The sequence below is a fragment of the Mya arenaria genome, chromosome 14 (assembly GCF_026914265.1).
Source record: "Mya arenaria isolate MELC-2E11 chromosome 14, ASM2691426v1".
NCBI classification, from domain to species: domain Eukaryota; kingdom Metazoa; phylum Mollusca; class Bivalvia; order Myida; family Myidae; genus Mya; species Mya arenaria.
In genome coordinates, this window is record NC_069135.1 from 45,629,930 (window position 1) to 45,655,740 (window position 25,811).

Here is a 25,811-nt window from a genome sequence, read left to right on the forward strand (position 1 = left end):
TTCGACTGTACCTAAAAGGATGATAAATTTCAGTTTATTGGTTTTTTAGAAAAGGGTGCCAATTTGTTTGCAAACATAACATAATTTATGAAATTACAGAAACAACGTTGTTTAATTTGTGTCCCAGTCCTTTCAAAAAGTAAATAGTATCAAAATGTTATTCTACTGTTTAAAAAATATATTTTTTATTTCATCTCTATTGACCAATGGAAACCATAAAATAAATACGATATTACATTGAATTAAAAAAAAAATCAGAAGCCTTTATGCTTTTTGTTTTAGATTTTTTTGGTATTTTTATTGATGAACTTTTCTTTAAATATCAAATTAATATTTTTGACATCATTACCTGTTTTAAAGTGAGGTTCTCTGTCTGATTAAAGGGAAGACACTACATTTAATTTTAAGAGTAGTTTGTAAAGTTGATATTTTCACTGTTGTTATTTCCCTGATTAAACTCCATATTTCACTGAAAAGCATTTCCTTTATATGTTTATTTTATACAAATTTTATACAACATTTCCTATTCTACTTTAAATATCAATCTCCTATTTAGTCGAAAAAATAAGAGATGTTTTCAGCTCATATGTTTTAAATTGTTAAGAAATTGTTAAAATGCTTATGTAGAAGAAATATGTGGTATATAAATCTGTAAATAATCAGGGTTTGTTTTGCTTACTTGAACAGTTGTGAGTTTCAACATTTCAAAGCTGCCCTCTGGCTTCAAAGAATGGGAATACCAGATTAAAGTTCAAAAGTAAGGGAATAAAGTGTGTAAGAAGTAGACAATTATCCAATACATTTATCATAATGTGTCATCAATAATGAAGATTCAAACACTAAAGTTTACCATCTCCTTTATCCAAAGACAAGAATACTATTAAACAAAGACCATGCCATTGTAGATTTCTCTTTGACCTAATGTAAACAACTTTCTGTAATAATTTCAGTTTTGCTGATACCAGCAGTGAGAATCATTTTATAAACTACCACGAGTTGCTGATATCAAAACTGCAAGCTGGCAATGCGAACAATAGCCTGCCTACCAGTCAGGCTGCTTCTAGCAAACTTGGGCTAAGTAGGACTTAAAAGTGTTTACTATTAATCTATCAATACAATGTACATGTGGTTTTATGCACCTATAAAGGACATTATTCAAAGTAATCACATCATAGTAGTTTATGCTTGAGTAAGAGTTGCTAAGTTTCATGCTATGTTATGATGTTTAACATGTAGACAGAACATATACCTTTGTTTTTTGAAGCGCTGACGGTGTCAGTGCAGGTGTTGCATGGGGACCTTGCTTCCATCAAGAAGGAGAACCCACTGTTGTTCGGGCGAGGGGTGGCTCACATACAGAAGATAGGCTTTTCCGATGTTATCTCCCCAGGTACTCAAACCCCTTTTCTATTTTTTTTAGCTGCTTTTTCGTTATTGAGAGAACCAAAAGAATTGACGCTTATCTTTGCCTGTCCCAGTCCTAAACTGCAGTTCTAGTCCAAAACTACTTAATCTATTCAGTTTTTCCAAAACATCTTGTCCAAATCTGCAAGTCCCTGTCCAGATTTGACTATCCCAGTCCAAATCTGCAAATCCCATTCCAAAACTGCCTATACCAGTTTGAGACTGCCTTTCCTAGTCTAAAACTGCCTATACCAGTTTGAGACTGCCTTTCCTAGTCTAAAACTGCCTATACCAGTTTGAGACTGCCTTTCCAAGTCTAAAACTGCCTATACCAGTTTGAGACTGCCTTTCCTAGTCTAAAACTGCCTATACCAGTTTGAGACTGCCTTTCCTAGTCTAAAACTGCCTATACCAGTTTGAGACTGCCTTTCCTAGTCTAAAACTGCCTATACCAGTTTGAGACTGCCTTTCCAAGTCTAAAACTGCCTATACCAGTTTGAGACTGCCTTTCCTAGTCTAAAACTGCCTATACCAGTTTGAGACTGCCTTTCCTAGTCTAAAACTGTCTATACCAGTTTGAGACTGCCTTTCCAAGTCTAAAACTGTCTATACCAATCCAAAACTGCCCATTCCAGTCCCAAACTGTTCCTGTCCTGATCTGCCAGTCTAAGTCCAAACCTTCCAATCCCAGTCCAAAACTGCCATATCCCAGTCTAAAATTGCCTGTCCCAGTCAAAAATCACCAATTCAAGATTAAAACTGTCAAAAACTGTTTATTCCAGACTAAAACTGCCTGTTTAAGTTTAAAACAGCCCTTTCAAGTCAAAACTGTCCCAAACTGCCTATCACAGCCCAAAATTGCCGGTCTCTTTCTAAAACTGCCTATCAATGTCCAGAACTGCCTATCCCAGTCTAAACTTCCTGTTGCAGTTCAAAAATACCAATCTTAGTTCAAAACTGCCGATCCCAGTCTAAAACTGCCTATTTCAGTCTAAAACTGCTCATCAGGGTCCCAAACTGCCAATCTCAGTCTAAAACTGCCTGCCCTATTCTAAAACTGCAATTCCACACCAAAACGGCCTCTTAAAAACTCTCAGTCCATATCTGTCTGTCCTAGTTAAAAAACGCATGTGCCTATCCAAAACTGCCTCATAAAACCTGCCCATATCTGTCACTCCTAGTCCAAAACTGCCAATACAAGTTTGAAAAATCAATCACACTTAAAACCTGTTAGTTTCAGTCAAAAACTGCCTTATTAAGTCTGAAACTGCCTGTCCGGTTCAAACTGCCCAATCCCAGTCCAAAACTGCCTATCCCAGTTTAAAACTGCCAATCATAGACCAAAACTGCCCCTTAAAAACTGCCCATTTCTGACCATAACTGCACGTCCTGGTAAAAAAATGCCAATCCCAGTCTAAAACTAAGATTTCAAAATCTTGTTTTATATTTTGGATGAAAATGACACATTTGTTAATAACCTACTTATTGAAAATTTAACACTTAAGACACAAAACAGAGTTGAATCTTATCAGTGCTGTATTAAACAATAGTTTTCTTCAAATCACTGAACAATAACTTCCTAAAAGGTGTTCACATCATTAAAATTTAACAGCAGTTCTCTATTGATCACTATTATTAAGTTTTATTTAAATTATTACATGATAGTTATTACTAACTAGATACGGTTCACAACCATAACACTGTTCACAACCATAACACTGTTCACAATCATAACACTGTACACAACCATAACAATGTTCACAACCATAACAATGTTCATAACCATAACACTGTTCACAACCATAATAATGTTCACAACCATACCAATGTTCACAACCATCACACTGTTCACAACCATCACACTGTTCACAATCATAACACTGTTCACAATCATAACACTGTTCACAACCATCACACTGTTCACAATCATAACACTGTTCACAATCATAACACTGTTCACAATCATAACACTGTTCACAACAATCACACTGTTCACAATCATAACACAAGTTATCTAGATTAATTTGGTCCAAAAATGACTTTCAAACACCATTTCGGACCAAATCCGATGAGTCTAAATCCTTTTATTAGATGGCCATGCTAGTCCTCCCATGGTTGTGGGTTCGAATCCCAAACCAGGGCACACTTTTCTTTCCTGGTTTATACACAGCAAACAAAAGGAAAAACTGTGTAAAACTTATTATGTGCAGAATTTTTTGATATGGCACAAACATGGACCTATAATAGGTCTGTGGCATCATCACAAATAAAAACATTTAGTCAGGGTCAAAAACTGCCAGAATACATACTTTTCAGGTACTGAAACCCCTTTAAAGCTGGAATTGATTGGAGGTCAAGGTCACTGTTTCTAAAAATAGAAAAATGCTTTTCGCCCCATTACTTTAGTCTGCAACTTTTTCCCAACTAATAAGAAAATAATAGGCTATAATTTCTGGTTGCCCATATTAAAAACCTGGTTATGTTGCATTACTACTTTTCTAGTTCTAACTAAAGAACTAAGAACAAGCATTTTCGAATAATTATATATTAAGTACAATAAGTTTGATTTTTTCTTGAGTTAAACTTAAGTGAGGGAGTCACTTTAAAGTCTGTTATTATTATATCATGAGGTCAAAAGCCTGACATTACATTGCGTAATGTTGCATCATACATTCCATCAGTCTGTCCAAAGAATTGTGTCACATGTAGCTACAAAAGTATTGCACCTACACTCATGAAACTTGTTAGGAATGTTATTTAGCTTGGGAAGTTGTGCATCTTGGGTTTTGTTGAATTGGTTTTGTCGAATGTTTCAAGCTTTTTTAACAAAAGTAATGGCTCTTGATTTATCTCTGCTCTCTTCACCAAATGTTGCTCAGTTGCACTTGTTCAATGACATTTAACCATTCCTGTAGCGAGGCAGCATCTAGGGGTAATCCTTATGTCTGTTGGAGAATGCCTCTTTTATTGACCTAGAAGCAGATTCCTAACCTTATGTGAGGAACTGTAAAATAAACAGAAATAGAGTGCTGATCAACCGTCAAAAAATGACTTCAATGAAAGCTAAAGCTTCGAAACCAGTGTAGCACAGGTTTTGATTGACCATCATATAGTTGATAATAAATACTATCAGGTCAAGTGTTGCAAGATTAAGAAAGCACTTTTTTAAATGGAAGATTGTTGTTTGTGCAGGTGAGATCCGGAATGACTTTTACGTGACCTTGAGGAAAGCTGACTTGGAACGTGGAAACAAAACGTCCGGGAAAAATGTTGAGGTCAATGTTACTGTACTGTCCGAATCAGGAGATCTCATTGAGGTAAAGGTTGTTTTTCCCGTACCATATTCTACTATGTATAGGACGTTAGCATAGATAGGACGCAGGCAAAAAATGGTAAGAAAACAGGTAAAAACCCTTAACCCTTTACTTCATGTAAACCTAAGCCATTTCAGGCTGCCAGTTCATGGCTTATCAGTTCATATCAGTACCCCTACTTCATAGGAGATTATTGATATTATTGGAATTTTAACCCTAATGTATTACAAACCTATTTTCTTAGTATTTCTTTTGGTTTAATCAATAAGTCATCAATGTAAAGTTTATAGAGAATTAAATTTCCAATCCAGTCATATAAATTTTATTTTGTTATCTAAATTATTTCCGCATGATATTCATAAATAAACAGAAAAATATGTCAAATTTGATGAAAATTAATTTTTACTACACTTTTATTTATCAAACATAACACAAAATATTATATAAACAACATATTTTTATAATTCATTTAATGCAACCTGAATTGAAACAAAGATGGACAGATGTAAAAAATAGTTCACAACAAAGAAGCACGGTATATTTATATATATGATACAGAAGAAAAAAAACAAGTTGATCAACAGTCACAGTATGTATAACTTTCGGTTATTTAACACTACAATGAACAAATAAAGTTATTATTCAACTACTAAATGAGGTCTGCATGTTGTTGTTTACTTAATTTATATCGTTTATTGCATGTCCATGTATTGTCATTTGGGTTTGATTTTAAAAATCCTCATTTCTCGTATCCTTGTGTGCGTGACGCCGAGGTCTGAATTCTCGACGTCGTACTCAATGTCTCAAACTCATTTAAATCGAAGCCATAATGTTCCGATTCGTCAGACAAACACTGAAATATAAATGACATTATTCAGGAATGTTGTTTTAAACTGAAGTTAACAAGGGCAGAAATTAGCTCTACATTGCATTCTTGTGTATTCGAAAACACGTGTTTCAACAGCTGATCGATGTTAAATTGGGTCATGTCAAAGTTTAACAATAGGGATAGTCATTATTTTATAACACATTTGTACTTACTTTCAATTTGTAGAAGCAGATGCGCATTTTTATGACCGGATTAGCGAAACAGAAGTGACACATATGTCCCATATAATGATTTATGGCCTTTGTTTATACAAGCCAGATGATTTTTTGTTTATCCAACATGGCCGACATTTTGACACGTTTTCGAACCATGACCTGTGACGTCAGGCGCGTGATCAATAAAATATAGTTGTATTATTGGTAGTTAATTATAACTTGCAGTATTGTGTAAATTTCCACGAGGAAAATGAGACAGGAATGCCCACAAACCTGCGCAGTCAACGTTTTACGCATCTTTGATACCAGTGACCTTATTTCCCGATTTTCCGAAATTCTTTAAATAGTAACATAGTGTTTTTTTTAGTGCATTGTATTTATCGATGTTTATACTTCATGAATATGAATTTATAGCGCATAAACAAGCATCAGGTATGAAAATAAATGCCCCTACATTACGAATACGTAGGATTACGTATCTATGAAGCTATGGATAAAACGTTAAGATCCGTATCTATGAAGCTATGGATAGATAAGTAAAATTGCGTATCTATGAAGTAAAGGGTTAATACAAAAGATAGGACGCAGTGGAAAAATGTCAAAATCGGAGCCGAAAAATTTAGGTTGGTAAGACATTTATTAAATACATATATTAAATCAAAAACAATAAGTTTGTTTGAATATTAGGCATATTTCAATATCTTTCTTGTGTACTTTGGTAATTATCTTCATATTTTGGTGATTTAACGTATTTCAGTAAGGCCAGTATCCGGCATACTTGTTTTGACGAAAATAATAATAAATCATTTTAAAGTAAACATTCAACATATTTATGCATGTGTTAACTTGCGTGATTTTACCTACATCAGTTGTTTTCTTCGGTGAACACTACCAGTATTTGCCATTGTCGGTTTGTCTCCAGTCTGACATTTTCAGCCTGAAATGGACTTGAGAAAAACTAATAAAATCCTAATACAATAGCTAGGATGTAGGCAATTTTTTTAGACAATAATCTTGGGTAAAAAGTGTGTCCTATGCATTATATAATACGATATTTTCATCAAACTTATAGTACACATGTTGCCAGAGAGCAACAAATAGGTACGCGTTTAGCTAGACCAATACACACAACAAAACAACACATGAGCAGTTGCCAGGCCATGTCAATTGACCGCCATACTTGTTTACCTGAACCTCAGAAAAAACTTATAAGTCTGTCTTTTACATTCACAAACTTAATTTAACATAACCAGAAAATAAAATATAAGTTTGTGAAGCTGCTATTTTAAATGCTATTTGATATTTCAGAACTGCATTGAGTATGGTTGTGGGGAACCGATGCAGTCAGAATATAATAGCTCTGTGTTTTACCATAGCAACCATCCTGAGTGGACGGAAACTATCAGGGTAAGATTTAAATCTTTCAATCATCATGAAATGGAAATGAGTCACTTCTTTCAAACTATTCAAGAGGATGAGATGGTATGGTTTTCCTGACAAATAAAGGAAAAATGCTCAAGGTTGACAGTGGAAATCATCCATGATATTATGAGAGTAAAATCCACAAAATCTTAGTCCATCTGTAGCTTTTTTGTACCAACAATGAACAGGTTGATTGCTGTAATTAGAGTGTTTCGCTGAAATAATTTCATGACTGAAATGGTTGATAGTGAAGACTTTATTATCTAGATCAGTGCTAAAAGAATTGACTTAAATGAATGTGCAAAGTTTTTTAAACATTCTAGTGCTGTTAATTCATAATGCCTTGTTTTTCTTTATATAATGCTGATGTATTATATACTTATTCTATGATTTAAAATAATGATTATATGATGATCTGTTATGTCCCCATTCGAAGAAGCAGGGGTATATTGCTTTGCACATGTCGGTCGGTCGGTCTGTCCGTCCGTCGGTAGACCAAAGCTTGGCCAAGTGATAACTCAACAGTACCTTAACATATGGTCATCAAACTTGACATGAAGGTTGGGTCTGACCAGTAGATGACCCCTATTGATTTTGGGGGTCATCAGCTCAAAGGTCAAGGTCACAGTGACCTTTAAAGGTAAAAGGTTGTGAAAGCTTGGTCAAGTGATAACTCAACAATGCTTAGACCTTTAGTCATCGAACTTGACATGGAGGCTGGGTCTGACCAATAGATGACCCCGTTTTATTTTGGGGGTCATTAGCTCAAAGGTCAATGGCACAGTGACCTTTAATGGTAAAAGGTTGTCAAAGCTTGTCCGAGTGATAACTCAACAATGCCTAGACCTAAGGTCATTAAACTTGACATGGCTACTCCCATGGCCCTCATATTTGACTTGGAGTTTTAGCCTGACCAGAAGATGACCCCTATTGATTTGAGGGCTCATCGGGTCAAAAGTCAAGGTCATAGTGACTTTAAATGATAAAAGGTTGTCAGAGTGATAACTCAACAATGCCTGCACAAATGACCTTCAAATTTGACTTGGAGGTTGGGCCTGAACAGAAGATGACCCCTATTGAATTTAGGGGTCAGAGGTTAAGGTCACAGGGACCATGACCATAATCTTGAAAATTTCTGGACCCTATGGTCATCAAACTTGACATGAAGGTTTGGCCAGACCTGTAGATGACTCCTTTTGAGTTTAGGGGTCTTCAAGCCAAAGGTCAAGGTCACAGTTACCTTTAACACAAGAGGGTTAACAAAGCATCTCCGAGTGATATCTCACCAATGCCTGGTCCTATGATCATCAAACTTGACATGGAGGCTGGGCATGACCAATAGATGACCCCTATTGATTTTAGGAGTCATCAAGTCATAGGTCAAGGTCACAGTGCCCTTGAATGAGGAATGGTTGTTTGAGTGATAACTTGACAATGCCTACACTCATGGCCCTCAAGTTTGAGTTGGGGTTGAGTCTGACCAGAAGATGACACTTTCTGATTTAAGGGGTCATCAGATCAAAGGTCAAGGTCACAGTGACCTTCAACCCAAAACGCTTGTCTCTGTGATAACTCGACAATGCCTGCACCCATGGCCCTCAAACTTGACATTTACGTTTTGGCTGACCTTTTGATAACCCCTTTGGTTTTTGAGGTCAAAGGTCAATGTCATAATTCCTAATCATCATTTATGTCATATTTACTTATTCCCTGCTGCTAAGATGATACATTTTTATCTGCAAATATCAGTCATCATCTGAACATGATTAGAAGCAGTACCTTTTATCCTCACACTTGGTCATACTCTTAAAACTGACTCAAAGGCATCCAATGTCAATGACAAATCAGCTGTCATTTTGGTCCATGGATATTTCTTTCGATTGTCCAAATAATCCTGACAACATGGTGCTCAGGGGGGCATAATGTTTAACAAACATCTCTTGTTTATTCTAATCTTGTACGTACATTTGAGCAATAAATAGATGTAAGTAAATACCCTCGATTACTGTATTAGGTTTCATATTATATGTCGTTATTGCACCTAATTTTGCTGTGTAAAAATCCCCTGTTTAATATCAAAATCCCCTGGAATTCAGTCTAAAATCCCTTGTAAAGCCTCTCAGAAAAATGGGATGTATGTTTACTTATTTAGGCACATATGGATCATAGCTATGAATTATGAATGGTAAGGCCAAATAAAAAAAATAGGTGCGTTTCAGGTAACGCTGCCAAAAAAAATAGGGTAGGTAGGTCAGAATATTTTTTTATTTTTTTTATATTTTTTTTTTTGATATATTGATTTCAGTAACTGTTGACTCAGAAAGTAACAAAAATAAAAGTCATCAATTTTCAGGTTTATCAGTAGTTTTTAAACATTTCCATGCTTCAAAGGAAACATTCTTTATTTGTCTGGTTGAATACTTTGACAATGATGGTTGGATTTCAACTAAGTTATGGTACACCACTCTTCTATTATTTAAGACTTTCCAGGAACGGTTTTACTTTTCTTTATGCACCCTTTTGCTTTCAATCACCCTCTGTAGAATGCTAACCTCCCTGTAACATAATTACATGAAGAGTGGGACAGCAAATTTACCATATAAGCCATTAGCCATGCTGTCAAGAGGACCTTGGGGTTCAGGTTTGAAGAACAAGTAACATGCAGGTGTTATTGCCAAAATTGCACACTTTTAAAAGTGTGACATATAAATCCGAAAGTCAGTATATGACACATTTGTATCTGACAAGAAAATATAGTTCAAGAATTGAAATATACCTGCCACACAAGCACAAACTACTCGTAATTCACCTTAGAGTTCGGACAATCTAAAAATTCGGACATCCATTATTATTTTCAAAAATAATTTATTGTAGGTACTTAATTTTCGGACACCCAAAGCACATCGATTGTAACTTTTACAGTTAATAAGTCTCACAGATAAAAGTTATTGATCTTTATCGTTACAATGCCTGGCTAGATTACCTAACCGTATACATCACTGTGATAAGTTAGTTAGTTACTACCCATCCTAAACGATTTATTGCCTGTTGAAAAGGATGTGTGGTATATTTAATGGAGGATTAAAGAAACAACAAGGGCAATCAAGAGATTAAGAAAACACAGACATGACATGTTTGTAAAACGATTTGCCAATAAACTTTGAAACTTGTACCACACTTTTAATATAGACTTTATGAAGCAATAATCGTACAGTAATACTCATGGTAACATCAATAGAACAATAAAAGTCAACACATTCAATGATACAGGTAACTATTTAATGTGATGAATTAAAGTTAGAAATGCAATATTTAAGTTACAATCGAAAACACCACTCAAAAACATTAATCCTGCATAGCAATATCCATGCTCTCCATGAGATCCTTGTGGGTATAACTGAAAAAGAGTTATGTGACGTCACACAATGTGACTGTTTGATCTGAAGCCGATAGAAGGTGTTTATTCATTTCAATGCATGTATTAAATGGTGTTGAATGGCATTTTAATTAACTTGATGAAGGAGTTACACTTAAGGCGTAATAACCATTGATAACTACGGATATATTAATAAGTGGTAAAATGCAGACATGAAGAAAAAAGGCAGGTTTACCATACATGTAGATAAAATGTAAAAATGGTTATTTTCTATGAATTCGGAGAGCGAAAAATTAATTATTTTAAGGTGTCCAAACTCTAAGATGAAGTACGGTAAATACATTCAGAAATCCAACTCTAATATTGTCAACTTTACGTACATACATTTCGTAACAAATGCTTTTCGTACCCAAAACACATTTTTTTCAGGGAAAAAATAGATTAGGGTCGGCAGGAAAAAATAGGGTCGGTCGGGTAACCTAAAACAGACCTATTTTTTTATTAGGCCTAACTGGACAATTCGTCACCAAGATAATTTTACCTAGTCAATTCGGCACCCACATATTCGACACCCAGTCGACTCGGCACTATAAAGTATAGTCAATTCGGCACATAATTAAAATTATCTTTAACTCAACTTTTCTCAGCTTCAGTCGTAAAATGGTTTGTTTATTTCAACAAAACTACCTTTCATAAATGATTTGATCATCCAATACGGGTATCATATATCATTTTTTTCAGTTATAATAAATGGCTCAAGATTACAGCCATACATGTATGAACATCTGGGTTTTTTTGTTATTCAAACTATTTTGTTGTGTTTTCTATACCTAATCTTCCCATCTAAATTTATTTCAGCAGTTATGATTTTAACAATATATACATTTATATAAACGTAGACATTTGTTCATTTGAGGATATTTTAACTGTATATACATACGCACATGAATATCATTCAGAAAGTTGCCACACGACCCCTGTGTACTCAATTAACCATATGGTTATCAGTGAACAATGCTATGTTAAATATTATTATTAATTTTAATACCAGGGGTAAAATGGCTAGGGTTGATCAACGAGACACATGCGGACGCACTATGACATGTGTTTCAATAGATAATAATTTCATCGAACAACAAATAACTTTGTCAAGTTTAAAGTCGTCTGTTTATTTTAATTATGTTTTAGAAGTTTATGAAGATATTCGATTTTGTTTGTTATATCAAACATTCCTATTGAATTCAGAATTACAAAAAAACAAAACAATTTAAACTAATTTAAATGTTTTCAAAATCTTTGTACCAGGAGTGAGAATTTAAAATATAGTACACTGTATGCCGATGATAATAAATAAAAAATATAAATTATAAAAAAATAAAGTAGCTCTATGAATGTTTCTTGGGAATATTGATTTTTCTCGAACAAAACTTAAACTCTTAATGCTTGAATACATGAGCAAACAAAGAAACGGTTCTGAGTAATCTTGGTATCCAATCTGATGTGCTGAATTGGCGTTGCCGAATTGACTTGGTGAAGAAAAGATATGTATGCCGAATTCGTTGGGTGCCGAATTGTCCGGAAACCTAATGAATCTGAGCCCTTACATTTTAACAAACGTATGTGTCTCCTGGGTTTGTTTAAGACTTTGTTTGGTACATAATTGCTTTATTTGTTATACATTCCAGTTGTGTATTCCCATTGAAACATTCCCTCGGTGCCATGTGTGTTTTACTCTGTACCACTGCTCAGGTAATTTTTTTTACTTTCTTTTTTATTTGTTTAAACGTGTGTTATAGAGTATGTGACATATAAGCAGGCAATGCCTGTCAGCACTATAGAGTATGTGTTGTATAAGCAGGCAATGTTTGTCAGCATTATAGAGAATATGAGGTATAAGCAGGCAATGCCTGTCAGCACTATAGAGAATGTGTTGTATAAGCAGGCAATGTCTGTCAGCATTATTGAGAATGGAAAGTATTAGCAGGCAGTGTCTGTCAGCGATATAGAGTATGTGACGTATAAGCAGGCAATGTCTGTCAGCATGTCTGTCAGTGTTATAGAGAATGTGACGTATAAGCAGGCAATGTCTGTCAGCATTATAGAGAATGTGGCGTATAAGCAGGCAATGTCTGTCAGCGCTATAGAGTATGTGAAGTATAAGCAGGCAATGTCTGTCAGTCACATATTTTTCTATCTAGTTCCATCATGTGCTATTTATTGGTCAGATGATAATCAAACTTTGTCAGAATGTATCCCTTCATAAAATCTCTGCAGCTTGTAAATATGGGTCTTATGTGGTCAAAAACAAGGTCACAAGTTCAAATTGTAGAAGAAAAATGGAATCCACTAGAGACATTATATTTGGTCAAATGTACATGAAACTTGATCAGAATCTTTTCCTTGATGAATTCTAATATAAATTAGAAACTTGGCCATGTGGTGTCAAAAACTAGGTCACAAGGTTAAATTTTAGGAAAAATCTTTGAAACATATACAAGGCTTGTCTTGTCCTATATTTATGAAACTTAATTAAAATGTTTTCCTTGATGAAATCTATAATGCATGGACCCATTATAATGCATATAATTTACATGGAGTAAAAAACTAGGCCATTAGGTCAAATCTTAGAAAATGATTTCGAACACACTACAGACATTATATTTGTTAAAATATTCATGAAACTTTATCAGAATATTTTCCTTAATCAACTGTAGGAATAATTAAATGCTATAATGTAGTGTCAAAAACTTGGTCACTAGGCCAAATGTTTGGAAACTTTTGAATGCATTAGAGACATTATATTTTGTCAATATTCATGAAATTTTATTAGTATGTTTCTCTTCATCAGCTCTAGGATTATTTTAAAATAAGGTGATGTGGTGTCAAAAGCTAGATCATTAGGTCAGCTCATAGAGTTTATGGACAATTCTTAGTCATCATGTTAACCCCTGCCCAACTTGAGTGACACATATTTAAATCAATGCATACACATGTATAACAAACATAAATTGTGAATGATAAACCTTTAACTTCTACAGAATAATGCATTGATGGAAATTATTTATTATGAATAACAAGATTGTAACGCTGCAAACAAACAACTATTAAATGACTGGTGGGTCCTAAAAGATTTACAGTAATCAACTATTGTCTCTTAAGTTAAAAATATGCATTACTGATATGGTTTGATGATAACACAGAATAAAATTGAAGGTGCAAATCTTAGATAAACAATCAAGGGGTCAGATTTATGGACAACTCATGCTATCTCCTGCCCAACTTAAGGTGTCAGAATGGATATAGTCCTTAAATGTTAGTCACTTCGGGTCAAAACCTAGCTCACTAGGTCAAATCTTAGAAAAATAACCAAAAGGTCCTTTCTTTTCTGTCTGGAAACATATCTTCATAATATTCATAAACAAACAGAAATAAAAAAAAAATGAAATTATTGAAATTTCAAATTTATTACACTTGAATTTACAAAACTTAACAAAAAAATACACAACACATCATTATTATTCACAAAATAAAACATGAATCTTAACAGAAAGCAAAGAAATATATGTGTTGTGAAACAAAAGTTCTAGATTAGTTGAACTTGTAAACAAATTAGGTTTTCATTCCATTAATAAATAAAGCATGCATATTACGGTATATTTTTAAATAAATACAATTAATTTCAATAATTATTCTAAAAACTAAAAAAGCTGTCCATTGCTGGGTTGGCTTCCGTGTGCAGGAGACATGAAGAGACTTGTGGTTAAAGATTAAATGCCATTATTCAGTAATGCTATCTTTATTTGTCAACAAGAGCAGAAATCAGAAATCAAGTTCTGAATTGTATTCTATTTGTTCAGCAACAACTGTTTTAGTTAAAAATGTGTTGTCTTCTGCTTGAGCAGCAGAATTGCTGACAAGTGAAACTCTATTCTAGCTCAAACATCAAGCCCCGATTTCTTGAAACTTCATAAGTCCCTTATAACAGGATTAAGCTAAGCTCACTGTTTTTGGTTTACAATAAATTGCATCATGTTAACTTCTTTAAGAGATTTTATACTAAAGGCCTCACCAAATTGATAACTTGTTCATCAGATTTGTTCAAAAAAATAATGGGGCGAGCGATTAAAATAATAATAAAAATATTTGTTATGCATTTAGCAAAAAAGAAGAGCGCATGAAGAGCAAACAAATATATATATAGTCAATTTTACTCACATTTTTTTCACTTATTAACTAAACAATGATTTTGTAAACAGTACAAGGATAACATGATAATGAAAGTATGATAACACTTCAATATAATTTTATACAAATATTAGTTTTGATAAAACAGATGCTATTTGAGATCAAGCATATGTATTGCTTTAAACTATTTAATAAATGAAATAATTTAAAACCACAGTTTTCTGGATGTTCAACAATTTTGCAGTCTTTTTCAAAATACCCTATGCATGGACACAAGAGCGCCAATGGTCACAGCCACCTGCCTGCCCAACACAAATCTTATAACCAAGGTTTTCCAATTTTTACTTTTGAATACCTGGTTAAAAATAATTATCTCTTAAAAAACTTGTCATATCTCATGCAATGGAAACAGCTATCACTCTTGCAATGACTACACAATTCACGTTGGTAGCCATTTTAGTTCTGGTAGAGAATTTACAAAAAACCTACACCACTTTTAACCCTTTCAGCGCCAAATATGTCACAGAAAATTACAGTCAGCGCCAAGTTTATCTCAGGCTTTCTCAGAATCTAACGCCTACCCATTTAAACAGGCATATTTTCCGTTTTTTTATATATATATTTTGTTCAAATTTGGAAAAATAAGAAAGAAAAACAAAAAAACAAAAACAACACTTTTATTTCTTTTGTACTACAAACACTGAATGGGTCAACTTTTATATATAGGTTGTTTTGTTTCTTTCAAGACAATACCAAAGATATGCAATATATTTTTCATAGAAAAAAACAATCAGCTCAAATATTTTACATTTGAATGATATCAATCTATAGTTTGAATATACACATGATTATTTAAAAAACATGATCATTTAAAAAAATCTACAAACATTTATTCACAACACAAGTGTGATTCATACTGTTTTCCAATCACACACTCTGACACGATTTGTTTTCCTTTTTGACTAATATTTACAGATTATACACAATTCTAGCTTTGGCCTGTTTAATGTTTTTGTGTGAATGGTAAAGCTCATGGCCTGGCATAAAGCACACAGGACTGTCAGTCAGGTTTATATTTAGCGTCCTCATACTGTCCTCGACCATTGGCTCAATGGGAACCAATGCCTCCACCATGAGGACGCCCTCGTTGCCTCACAGGAACAGAAATTTCATGGTACGCTGCATCTGAGGAATCTGAAATTTTTATTTGCAATATTATTAAATATTTATAAATGTTCTGTGTAGTATATGTATTATGCATTACTGATATGGTTTGATGATAACACAGAATAAAATTGAAGGTGCAGGAATACCAGTGGTTCTCATTTCTGAGCCAAACTTTATTTTTCTAATATGGTACATGCATTGCATAATATTTAAATAAACACTATACTTTGATCTGTAGCAAAATAATAACAAACACGCAAAAATCATTAAAGGTATATTTTTGAAGGAAAAAATCCATCAAATTTCACTAAAAAAATGCGTGCTTGTAAAAAAAGTACAAAACTTCTGTGGTAATGTTTCTGTAATAAACAGAAGGGCAGTAAGGTCCAAGGTGAATAGAATATTAAACCAGTGAAATCACCCTGTTCTGGAATTTGGGATGTAAATAAAGCACTTGTTGTTTGAGAATACTTTCTCCTATAACGGAACTGACATTTAAAGATATGACTTAAAATAAGAAATACTGATGGGTCTAAAGATAGTCCACCTAAATGGCCGTCAATGAGTTTTTTGAAGTTTTTTTTTAACTTTGGCAGACTCTGTTACAAAGATGCATATGAAATATCAAAATAATAAAAGAGTGTCCTATAGGCGGGTGAATGGACTAATGCCATAACTTTCCAGACATTCTAAAAATGAGAAATCCTTGAGTAGCGCTGTATTGACTTTTTATCCCCCGCCTATGAAATAGGGAGGGGGATATTGAAATGGCGTTGTCCGTCCGTCCGTCCTTCCGTCCGTCCGTCTTTCCTTCCATCCGTCCTTCCGTCCGTCCGTCACCTGCGTTTTCTCAGTAACTAGTATAATTTCATGAAACTTAAAATAAATATGAACCACTATACTGGAATGATGCCCGTCCAAAAAAAAAATTGATTGGTCAATTGTCCTTGGAGTTATTGCCCTTGATTTTTTGAAAAATGCACAGTCACAGCCATTTCTCAGTCACTAGCTGGCAGAATTTTATGAAACTTAAAATAAATATGAATTACTATACTGGGATGATGCCTGTTCATTTTTTTTTGGCTTGGTCAATTGTACTTGGAGTTATTGCCCTTGATTTTTTGAAAAACTCTCATTTACAGCCATTTCTCAGTAACTAGGTGGTAGAAATTCTTGAAACTTGAAATAAATATGAACCAACATACTGCGATGATGCCTGTTTATTTATATTTTGGAATGTGTACTTTCTATATGAGTTATTTGCCCTTGATTTATTAAAAGATCCATGTTTGCAGCCTTTTCTATGCAACTAGCTGGTAAAATTTCATGACACTTGGAATAAATAAGAACCAACATACTGTGATTATGCCTGTCTATTTTTCTTTTGGATTGGTCAATTTTCCTAAGAGTTATTGCCCTTGATTTATTAAAAAATCATTGTTTGCAGCCGTTTCTCAGTAAAACCAATGTGCTTATCTTATTCCTTCTGAGATTTTTTTTAACCTTTAAGCACAAACAAGCCATCAAGCACAAACAAGCCATCATTGGCGGGGGATATCTTTTCACTGAAAATGCTTGTTTGTTGCTAAATTATAAGGTTGATTCAACTGACTGGGTGTTTTTGTTTTTTTAAGTTGAAATTACATTTTAGACAAGATATAATTATTTTTGAATGGAATAAAATTATTAAATTAGATTAGACTTATCTAGAAAGTCAAAGTATATATTTGAATCCTACGAATTCTTATAAATTATATTAAGTGCTAAAATCTCTCCAAAACCTTCCTGGAACTGATGGACTTCAGACAGTATTTGGTAAATGTAAGATATAATCAATCCACCATTTTAACTCAGTTTTCATGTCTTTTGAACATGCTTCCATCATACATGCAATATTCCAGGATTTTAGTCTGAATTCCAGGGGATTTTGATATTCAATCAGGGGATTTTTGTGCAGTGAAATTAAGCGCATTATGTACATTTATGATAAAAGAATAAAAACACACTCTCATCATGATCCATCATGGAATTTCACACTCATATTATTATGGATGCTTTCCACTGTCAGCCTTGAGCTAGTTTTAAACAAAAAAATCCAGGGGATATGGATCCCCCCGCAGGGAACCAGGGGATGGGTTGGACCTGAAGACCAAAATCAAAACAGAGCAAGTTATTGATAAGATATTTCCTGCAAATATTATGTATAGAGTGTTTGCATGAATAACTGCATTATCACCATTGTAGGAAGTTGTTGACAGTAGAATGGAACTACTTTAAGCTGGTCTGATTTTCTGAGAACAAAATTATTAAGTGGCCGTCATCATCGTCAAATTTTAGTCTAGGCCACAGTTCAAAAACCATTTCAGATATTCAAATGAAATTTAGTTAGTGTTTGCCAGAGATACTTTACATATGTAAAGCTATGCCCATAACTCTATTTTTAATAATTGTTGTTTTTCCACATACATTCTATTTATATAAAATACTATTCTTTAAATGAAATAATTTATCTTGTATATTATTGGTTGAATGTGTCATGATTGCACCTTGTGCTTCCAAAGAGGTCATAGTTAAGTCATTTAGAGCTACTCAGGTTGTCACTGTAGTTAATTCTGTATTATTAAAAGACACAATATTCTACAATGATGACTGTTGCTTTGTTTCAGTGTCTCACAGCAAGAAGGAGAAACGAGAACCATATGGGTTTGCTTTTTTTCGGGTGACCAATTCATCGCAGATTGTCATCAAGGACGGGATACATTCTCTCTGTGTCTACCCGGTATGTTGTTTTCGACAATTGCTGATGTTGTTTATATTTTAATATTAATATCCATGCCTAGATAATACAATCATTTCTAGGCTACCATGAATTCTATCCAATTAGCCTGGGTTGTAAGAAGCAGGGCTATATTTCTTTGCACATGTTTACCTACTGGTAGAACAAACCATGTCCCCTTCAACACTAACACTTGTGAAATTGAAAGCTACTGTATGCTTGGGCATACAGTCCTCAAACTTGGCAGGGTGGTCATATGCCTTTACTGCGGATGGTCACTTACAATCAAACCAACACCGCTATTGTCATATGCCTTTACTGCCAATGAACAGTCTCTATCAAACCAACACAGCTATTGTCTTACTTGGGATGTACTTAAATCTTTATTCCTGAATGTATTGTAGATAAATGAGAAACAGAGGAGTGACATGCGCAGTTTTGACAAGACCAAGTACTTCAAGAACCCTTTCCTATTGGACGATCTAAACGACCCCAAGCCAATCAACCTCATTCCAAGAAACATACAATTCAAGGCCAATGAGCGTGAATCTCTGACAGTAGAAACCCTATTGTGTTCAGGAAAATTTACACAAAATGGTACATTGATATTATATGAATAATGAAAAGGGAACTTTTTTCCTTCTTTTCATTTATAAATATTATGATAAGGCCACAACAAATTGATCATTTGTTTGTGGGATTTGCCACACCTAAAATTCGAAAAACTGCTGTTTTCATTGACAGTCTTTTTTGTCGGGAATATTTTGCAGGAGGCACCATTGTTATTCATTTCCGGTATTGATTTTCAGTTTACTTTCATTTTTTGTAATGTAAAATACACGTTTAAGTGAAAATCATTGCCATAGTCAATGAATTATAGTCTTCAGTAAACAACAGCAGTTTCACAGCGTCGAAGGAAAGAATTATTTATGTGTGTTTAAAGTAATTCATTGTTTTGTACTCAAAATTTAGTGTAAAATATTAACTAAAGCAGATTTTGAGTGCAAAACTTATATTCAAATACACGGACACACAACCTACAACCATTGAACTTGTTTTCATTCTTGAATTCATTAAATTCTAAAATGCATTTCTCAGTATTCATATACTCATAAGTGTTATCAACAGATAAAAAAGTAGGACTTGTAAATGTTTTAGAAACACTCTGTTTTTACACATAGTTTTATAATTACATCAGTAAAATCAGAAAATATAAATTTTTAAAAGTAAAATGACTGTTTTAATTTTCTCAATTCTTTGTTCTTATCACACTTATTTTCCTTGATTGATAAGTCATAAAGTGGCCTGTTGTTAAAGGGGCCTTTTTCTTATGGGCATTGAAGCTATTGAGGCTGTCATTTTATTCTTTTTCAAGGTCTTTAAACCATAGGTCAATGGTCAAGTCGAGGTATTGAAACGAGGTATTGAAATGGATTCATATTTAATCCACCACATGCACTTAATATAATGACCAGTGCCACATTTGCAGATTTGTTTTATACTGCTTCATTTATATTGTCCCACAATTCAATCCACAGTGTCTTTTTTTAGAAATGTTCTCTGTGTCATTTACATTTTTGATCTTCTGCATGTCAAAGTCACTACAATTTTATCATGTGCTTCAAGAGGTTCAAATTTAGACCTGACCAATTATTTGGAAATGCTTGAATGATGAATTACTATTACCAGTCTAAAATGGGTTTTTTTGTGATAGTTAGTTAGAATAGTACGGAATGAATACAATAGCTGTTCTTTTTGGTCCTGGAATAATTGCACGTTACTGTGAGGAATGCTGTCTTTACAATATATATCCATGTTTAAATTGCTGATGCAATGAAAGTTAATAGTAAAGCACTGGATCTTATTGCCATTTGTTAAATATTGAGACAGATTTTCATGTGATACTATCAAAACCTTTTCATTTATAACTGAGAACCTTTTTGGCAATTAAAGAGCATTTCTAGACATGATTGTATGATAAATTTAGTAAGAAATATACATTTTTTAATTTTTTTTTCTTTGCGCTGGCCTCTGATTTGCCTTAAATTTAAAAGAAAGGATTTTTTTTTTCGCTCACTCGCTCCTACTTTTTTGGGGCTCGCTCACTCGCTCCTACTTTTTTGGGGCAAAATCCGAAGAACAAATGATCAATTTGTTGTGGCCTAACTTAAGTCTGCCTCAAAATGGAGCTTAATCCAATGTATTGATTAAAACAAATTGCTGAAAAGAATGGTTATGACAAATTATAATTTATACTTTAAAAGAGAGTTTACATTTACACTTGCTAAAAAGTCAAGTGTTTGATATATGTTTATTTTTGTTTATTTAAGACAAAGCATTCATAAGAGATAAGTACTTTTAGATATAGGCCTTTAAAGATCCATGATCAAACTGAATTCACCCAGTGCTTCAAACCAGTAGTCTTTAACTTCTTAATTTTGGGGTCATTTGCATTTACAATTTCTGACAAATATAAGGAAGATCTGAATTAATAAAGAAACAAATATGTTTGCATTGTTTTAATGTACTACTGTATTGTAATGATATTATACATGACTCTTCCAACATGTCAGGTCACTTGCCGAGTATCCTCAACTGGCGGGGACAGGAGTTCCGACCCAGACTCAGTGAAAACCTTGAGGTCTTGTGTACAATAGAGGGAGCGGAGATTGTCAAGGCTAGTATTTGTGTTTTAATTCCTTATTTTAACCAAGAATTGGAGCATACATTGTACCCTCCCAGTACAAGTAATCCTTTACAAATATGTGATGTCATCTGAGGCAATAACTTCACAGGAAGATTCTGAGGGTGATGATTAGTTTTCTCAAACACTTCAACAAACTTGTTTCCAACATAATGTTTTGACAATTTTTCCACCAGGAGGCGGGTTTTTTTTTAACGGTTTGTAGAATTGTTTTAAGAAACTAAACTTTCAATCAAACTCTGTAAGCAGCGTAGAATGTGATAGGTTTCATTCCCAGGAACATGATTTCACAGTACATGGTTTTCATAAAATAAAATTTTGGTGTTGGGAAATTACTTCAACCATTTACACATTGTTGATTTGGAGCGCCATACAAAGGCAGAATTTCTTCAAAATGTGTAATGCATGGTGAGAAAATGTACATGCATTCCAGAATTAACAACTATTGCAGCTCTAGTTCCAAGGCGTTATGGGTGGAATTCCTTAAACTTTTTGTAGGACCTTTTGAGATCATTTAAGAGGCCATATTGTACTGAGTGTGTTGATTACTGTAATATTGCAGTTTCTCCATGACATTCTTGACGCACTGTTCGACATGATGATGGATGAGGATGCCAAGAAAGACTGCTCAGCTCAGATCTTCAGGGCGCTTGTAAGAACTCACATGTCCTAGCCTCACCTAGCTACACTTCATAGGCTCCCTATCATGATCAATGATAAACCAAGCCAGCTTTCATAGAAAACAACAAATACTTCTTCTAAGGCAAATTATTGGGGGGTGGGGGCAATTTCATAAGATAAACAAGATTTATTAACCCTTTACTTCATAGATACGCAATTTTACTTATCTATCCATAGCTTCATAGATACGGATCTTAACGTTTTATCCATAGCTTCATAGATACGTAATCCTACGTATTCGTAATGTAGGGGCATTTATTTTCATACCTGATGCTTGTTTATGCGCTATAAATTCATATTCATGAAGTATAAACATCGATAAATACAATGCACTAAAAAAAACACTATGTTACTATTTAAAGAATTTCGGAAAATCGCAAAATAAGGTCACTGGTATCAAAGATGCGTAAAACGTTGACTGCGCAGGTTTGTGGGCATTCCTGTCTCGTTTTCCTCGTGGAAATTTACACAATACTGCAAGTTATAATTAACTACCAATAATACAACTATATTTTATTGATCACGCGCCTGACGTCACAGGTCATGGTTCGAAAACGTGTCAAAATGTCGGCCATGTTGGATAAACAAAAAATCATCTGGCTTGTATAAACAAAGGCCATAAATCATTATATGGGACATATGTGTCACTTCTGTTTCGCTAATCCGGTCATAAAAATGCGCATCTGCTTCTACAAATTGAAAGTAAGTACAAATGTGTTATAAAATAATGACTATCCCTATTGTTAAACTTTGACATGACCCAAATTAACATCGATCAGCTGTTGAAACACGTGTTTTCGAATACACAAGAATGCAATGTAGAGCTAATTTCTGCCCTTGTTAACTTCAGTTTAAAACAACATTCCTGAATAATGTCATTTATATTTCAGTGTTTGTCTGATGAATCGGAACATTCTGGCTTCAATTAAAATGAGTTTGAGACATTGAGTACGACGTCGAGAATTCAGACCTCGGGCCCGGCGTCACGCACACAAGGATACGAGCAATGAGGATTTTTAAAATCAAACCCAAATGACAATACATGGACATGCAATAAACGATATAAATTTAGTAAACAATAGCATGCAGGCCTCATGTAGTAGTTGAATAATAACTTTATTTGTTCATTGTAGTGTTAAATAACCGAAAGTTATAAGTACAGTGACTGTTGATCAACTTTTTTTTTCTTCTGTATCATATATATAAATATACCGTGCTTCTTTGTTGTGAACTATTTTTTAATTCTGTCCATCTTTGTTTCAATTCAGGTTGCATTAAATGAATTATAAAAATATGTTGTTTATATAATATTTCGTGTTATGTTTGATAAATAAAAGTGTAATAAAAATTAATTTTCATCAAATTTGACATATTTTTCTGTTTGTTTATGAATATCATGCGGAAATAATTTAGATAACAAAATAAAATTTATATGACTGGATTGGAAATTTAATTCTCTATAAACTTTACATTGATGACTTATTGATTAAACCAAAAGAAATACTAAGAAAATAGGTTTGTAATACATTAGGGTTAAAATTCCAATAATATCAATAATCTCCTATGAAGTAGGGGTATTGATATGAACTGATAAGCCATGAACTGGCAGCCTGAAATGGCTTAGGTTTACATGAAGTAAAGGGTTAAGTGGGCAGATGGATTTTATTTGCTCATGGATCATGTGCTAATTTGACATTAATATACCTGAACTCACAGGGGTTGGACAAAATGATTAATTCACAAAGCATGCTGGTAAGGCTTGTCCAGGTCTTCATACTTACTATAAATGTGGATATGTTTTTTATGCTGGGGCAATTTTAAACTGAGCAAAGAGTTAGTTTCCTCATTATCAAAGTCTTTATGAAAAAATCTCCAGGGGCAAACTGTATAAAACTGGATACTTTATCAGCAGGTTATCTTTTGGTTAATTTGCACATGCAAGCAATTTATTTGGTGAACAGTCATACTGTAAAATCATTAATGTTCGTGGGGCATTAATGTTCGTGGTTTTTGTGGGTTGGGTGATCCACGAATTCAAGATCCCACGAAATATAAACCCTTTATTCACTTTTTCAGTTGCCTTGTTACGTACATAGTACTCTAGTATATTATTTACAGAGGTCGCAGTATACAGTGTTAAAACCTGTCTCACTGTATAACTTACGATCATTATTCTGTTAATATATTATAACTGCCTTTAACAAATAATGAACCAAATCAATTAAATGTGTTTTATGCAGCAAATGACAGTTATAAGCACGTGTTTAAACGTGTGCTGTTAATGAAAATCTCCAAGTTTATAAGATGTGCGTGATGAGTGTCTGTACTCGATTTTTTTATTTAATGACATAATTAATCGATTACTAGTACATTAAAGGTTACTATGCACCGGACGTGACAATATACGCACCTTTTCGGTGTTTTCACAGTTTGCAAAATTATTAATTGGCATTCAATGGCTTCCCCTATCTGTATTTATGATCAGGGTACATCTTCTTTTATAACCTTTATTCCCAATTAAATCGATAAGTGACATGGGTATATGCACTAATTGGCATGTCGTACCACATTAGCGAGTGTCATAAACCGAGTGACGTAGAAGACGGAAATTTTGGGCCAGCGCGTGGATATTATGCAGACGATCAAGGACGATCGCATCTTCGATTTGTTTTTTTTCAAAAATGAAAATCCACGAATTCAAGTACCCACGAAATTGTTTTTTTTCGGCAAACCACGAAATTTCATGCCCACGAACATTAATGATTTCACAGTAATTGGATAAATATTTACCTATTAAAACACATTTCAGCTAACCTTCACCAAATAAAATGTTTCTTATGCTCCCCGCTTTGTCCCTCTGTCCGTCCTTCTGTCGTTCCGTCACACCTTTGTCCGAAGAATAACTTCAAAACTACTGATGGAATTATAGTAATTTTCCCTTGACACCCTTTATTCATAATTACGGGATCATAACTTCAAAAGTACCCATGGGATTAAATTCAAATTTGGTATATAGATAGATGGCAATAAGAGAAAGTGCAGTGCACAAGAACCACGATCCTATCATGCATATTTAATAAGTTATCTCCCCTAAATCATTTTTTCATAGTTGTTGTTTTGCACACACTTGTCCGGATGATAACTTTATTCTACTGATGGGATTGAAATAAAACTTGGTATATTGGTAGATATTTGGCAATGAGAAAAAAAAGTGCACAGGAACCATAATTTTATTATGCATAGTATTGAAGTTATTTCACCTTAACCTTATTTTCATAATTGTCGCTTGTCCGGGCAATATCTTGGAAAATACTAAAGGGATTGAAATGAAACTTTAAATATAGATAGATGGCAATGAGAGAAAGTGTGGTGCCAAAGGACCATGACACTGCCCTACATTTTTTGTTAATATTTCCATTTTACCTGATATTTTTTTCAATAATGTGTACTTGGCCGGGGCAGTATTTTGGAAAGTAGTAATGGATTTAAATTAAACTTGAAAATTAATATAAATAGATCGCAGTATGAGAAAGTGCATAATGAAAGAACCATAAACCGTCTCCATGGCCTAGTGGTTAAGGGATCCACCTACGGAGCAGGCGGTTCTGGGTTCGATCCTGGGCCGCGTCATACCGAAAGACGTTAAAAGTTGGTACAAGTAGCTCCCTTGCCTGGCGTTGGCATTAGTGCTTGGAAAGGTGCTGTACACAGTACTGGTTTAACCCAGGAAAGTTGTAC

General features: G+C 34.0%; 1 protein-coding gene across 6 annotated transcripts in view; it reads left to right on the forward strand.

Annotated features, from left to right (window-relative positions):
- LOC128216947 (dedicator of cytokinesis protein 3-like) overlaps positions 1 to 25,811 on the forward strand; it is a 186,104-nt gene that overhangs the window by 55,106 nt on the left and 105,187 nt on the right. For all 6 annotated transcript variants that reach the window (XM_052923696.1, XM_052923698.1, XM_052923697.1 and 3 more), the window contains 10 exons: positions 688 to 757; positions 951 to 1,078; positions 1,265 to 1,390; positions 4,597 to 4,721; positions 7,071 to 7,169; positions 12,246 to 12,309; positions 18,579 to 18,691; positions 19,093 to 19,285; positions 21,262 to 21,365; positions 21,955 to 22,044. In XM_052923696.1, coding sequence (XP_052779656.1) covers positions 688 to 757; positions 951 to 1,078; positions 1,265 to 1,390; positions 4,597 to 4,721; positions 7,071 to 7,169; positions 12,246 to 12,309; positions 18,579 to 18,691; positions 19,093 to 19,285; positions 21,262 to 21,365; positions 21,955 to 22,044 — 1,112 coding nt within the window. The remainder of the gene's footprint in view (positions 1 to 687; positions 758 to 950; positions 1,079 to 1,264; positions 1,391 to 4,596; positions 4,722 to 7,070; positions 7,170 to 12,245; positions 12,310 to 18,578; positions 18,692 to 19,092; positions 19,286 to 21,261; positions 21,366 to 21,954; positions 22,045 to 25,811) is intronic.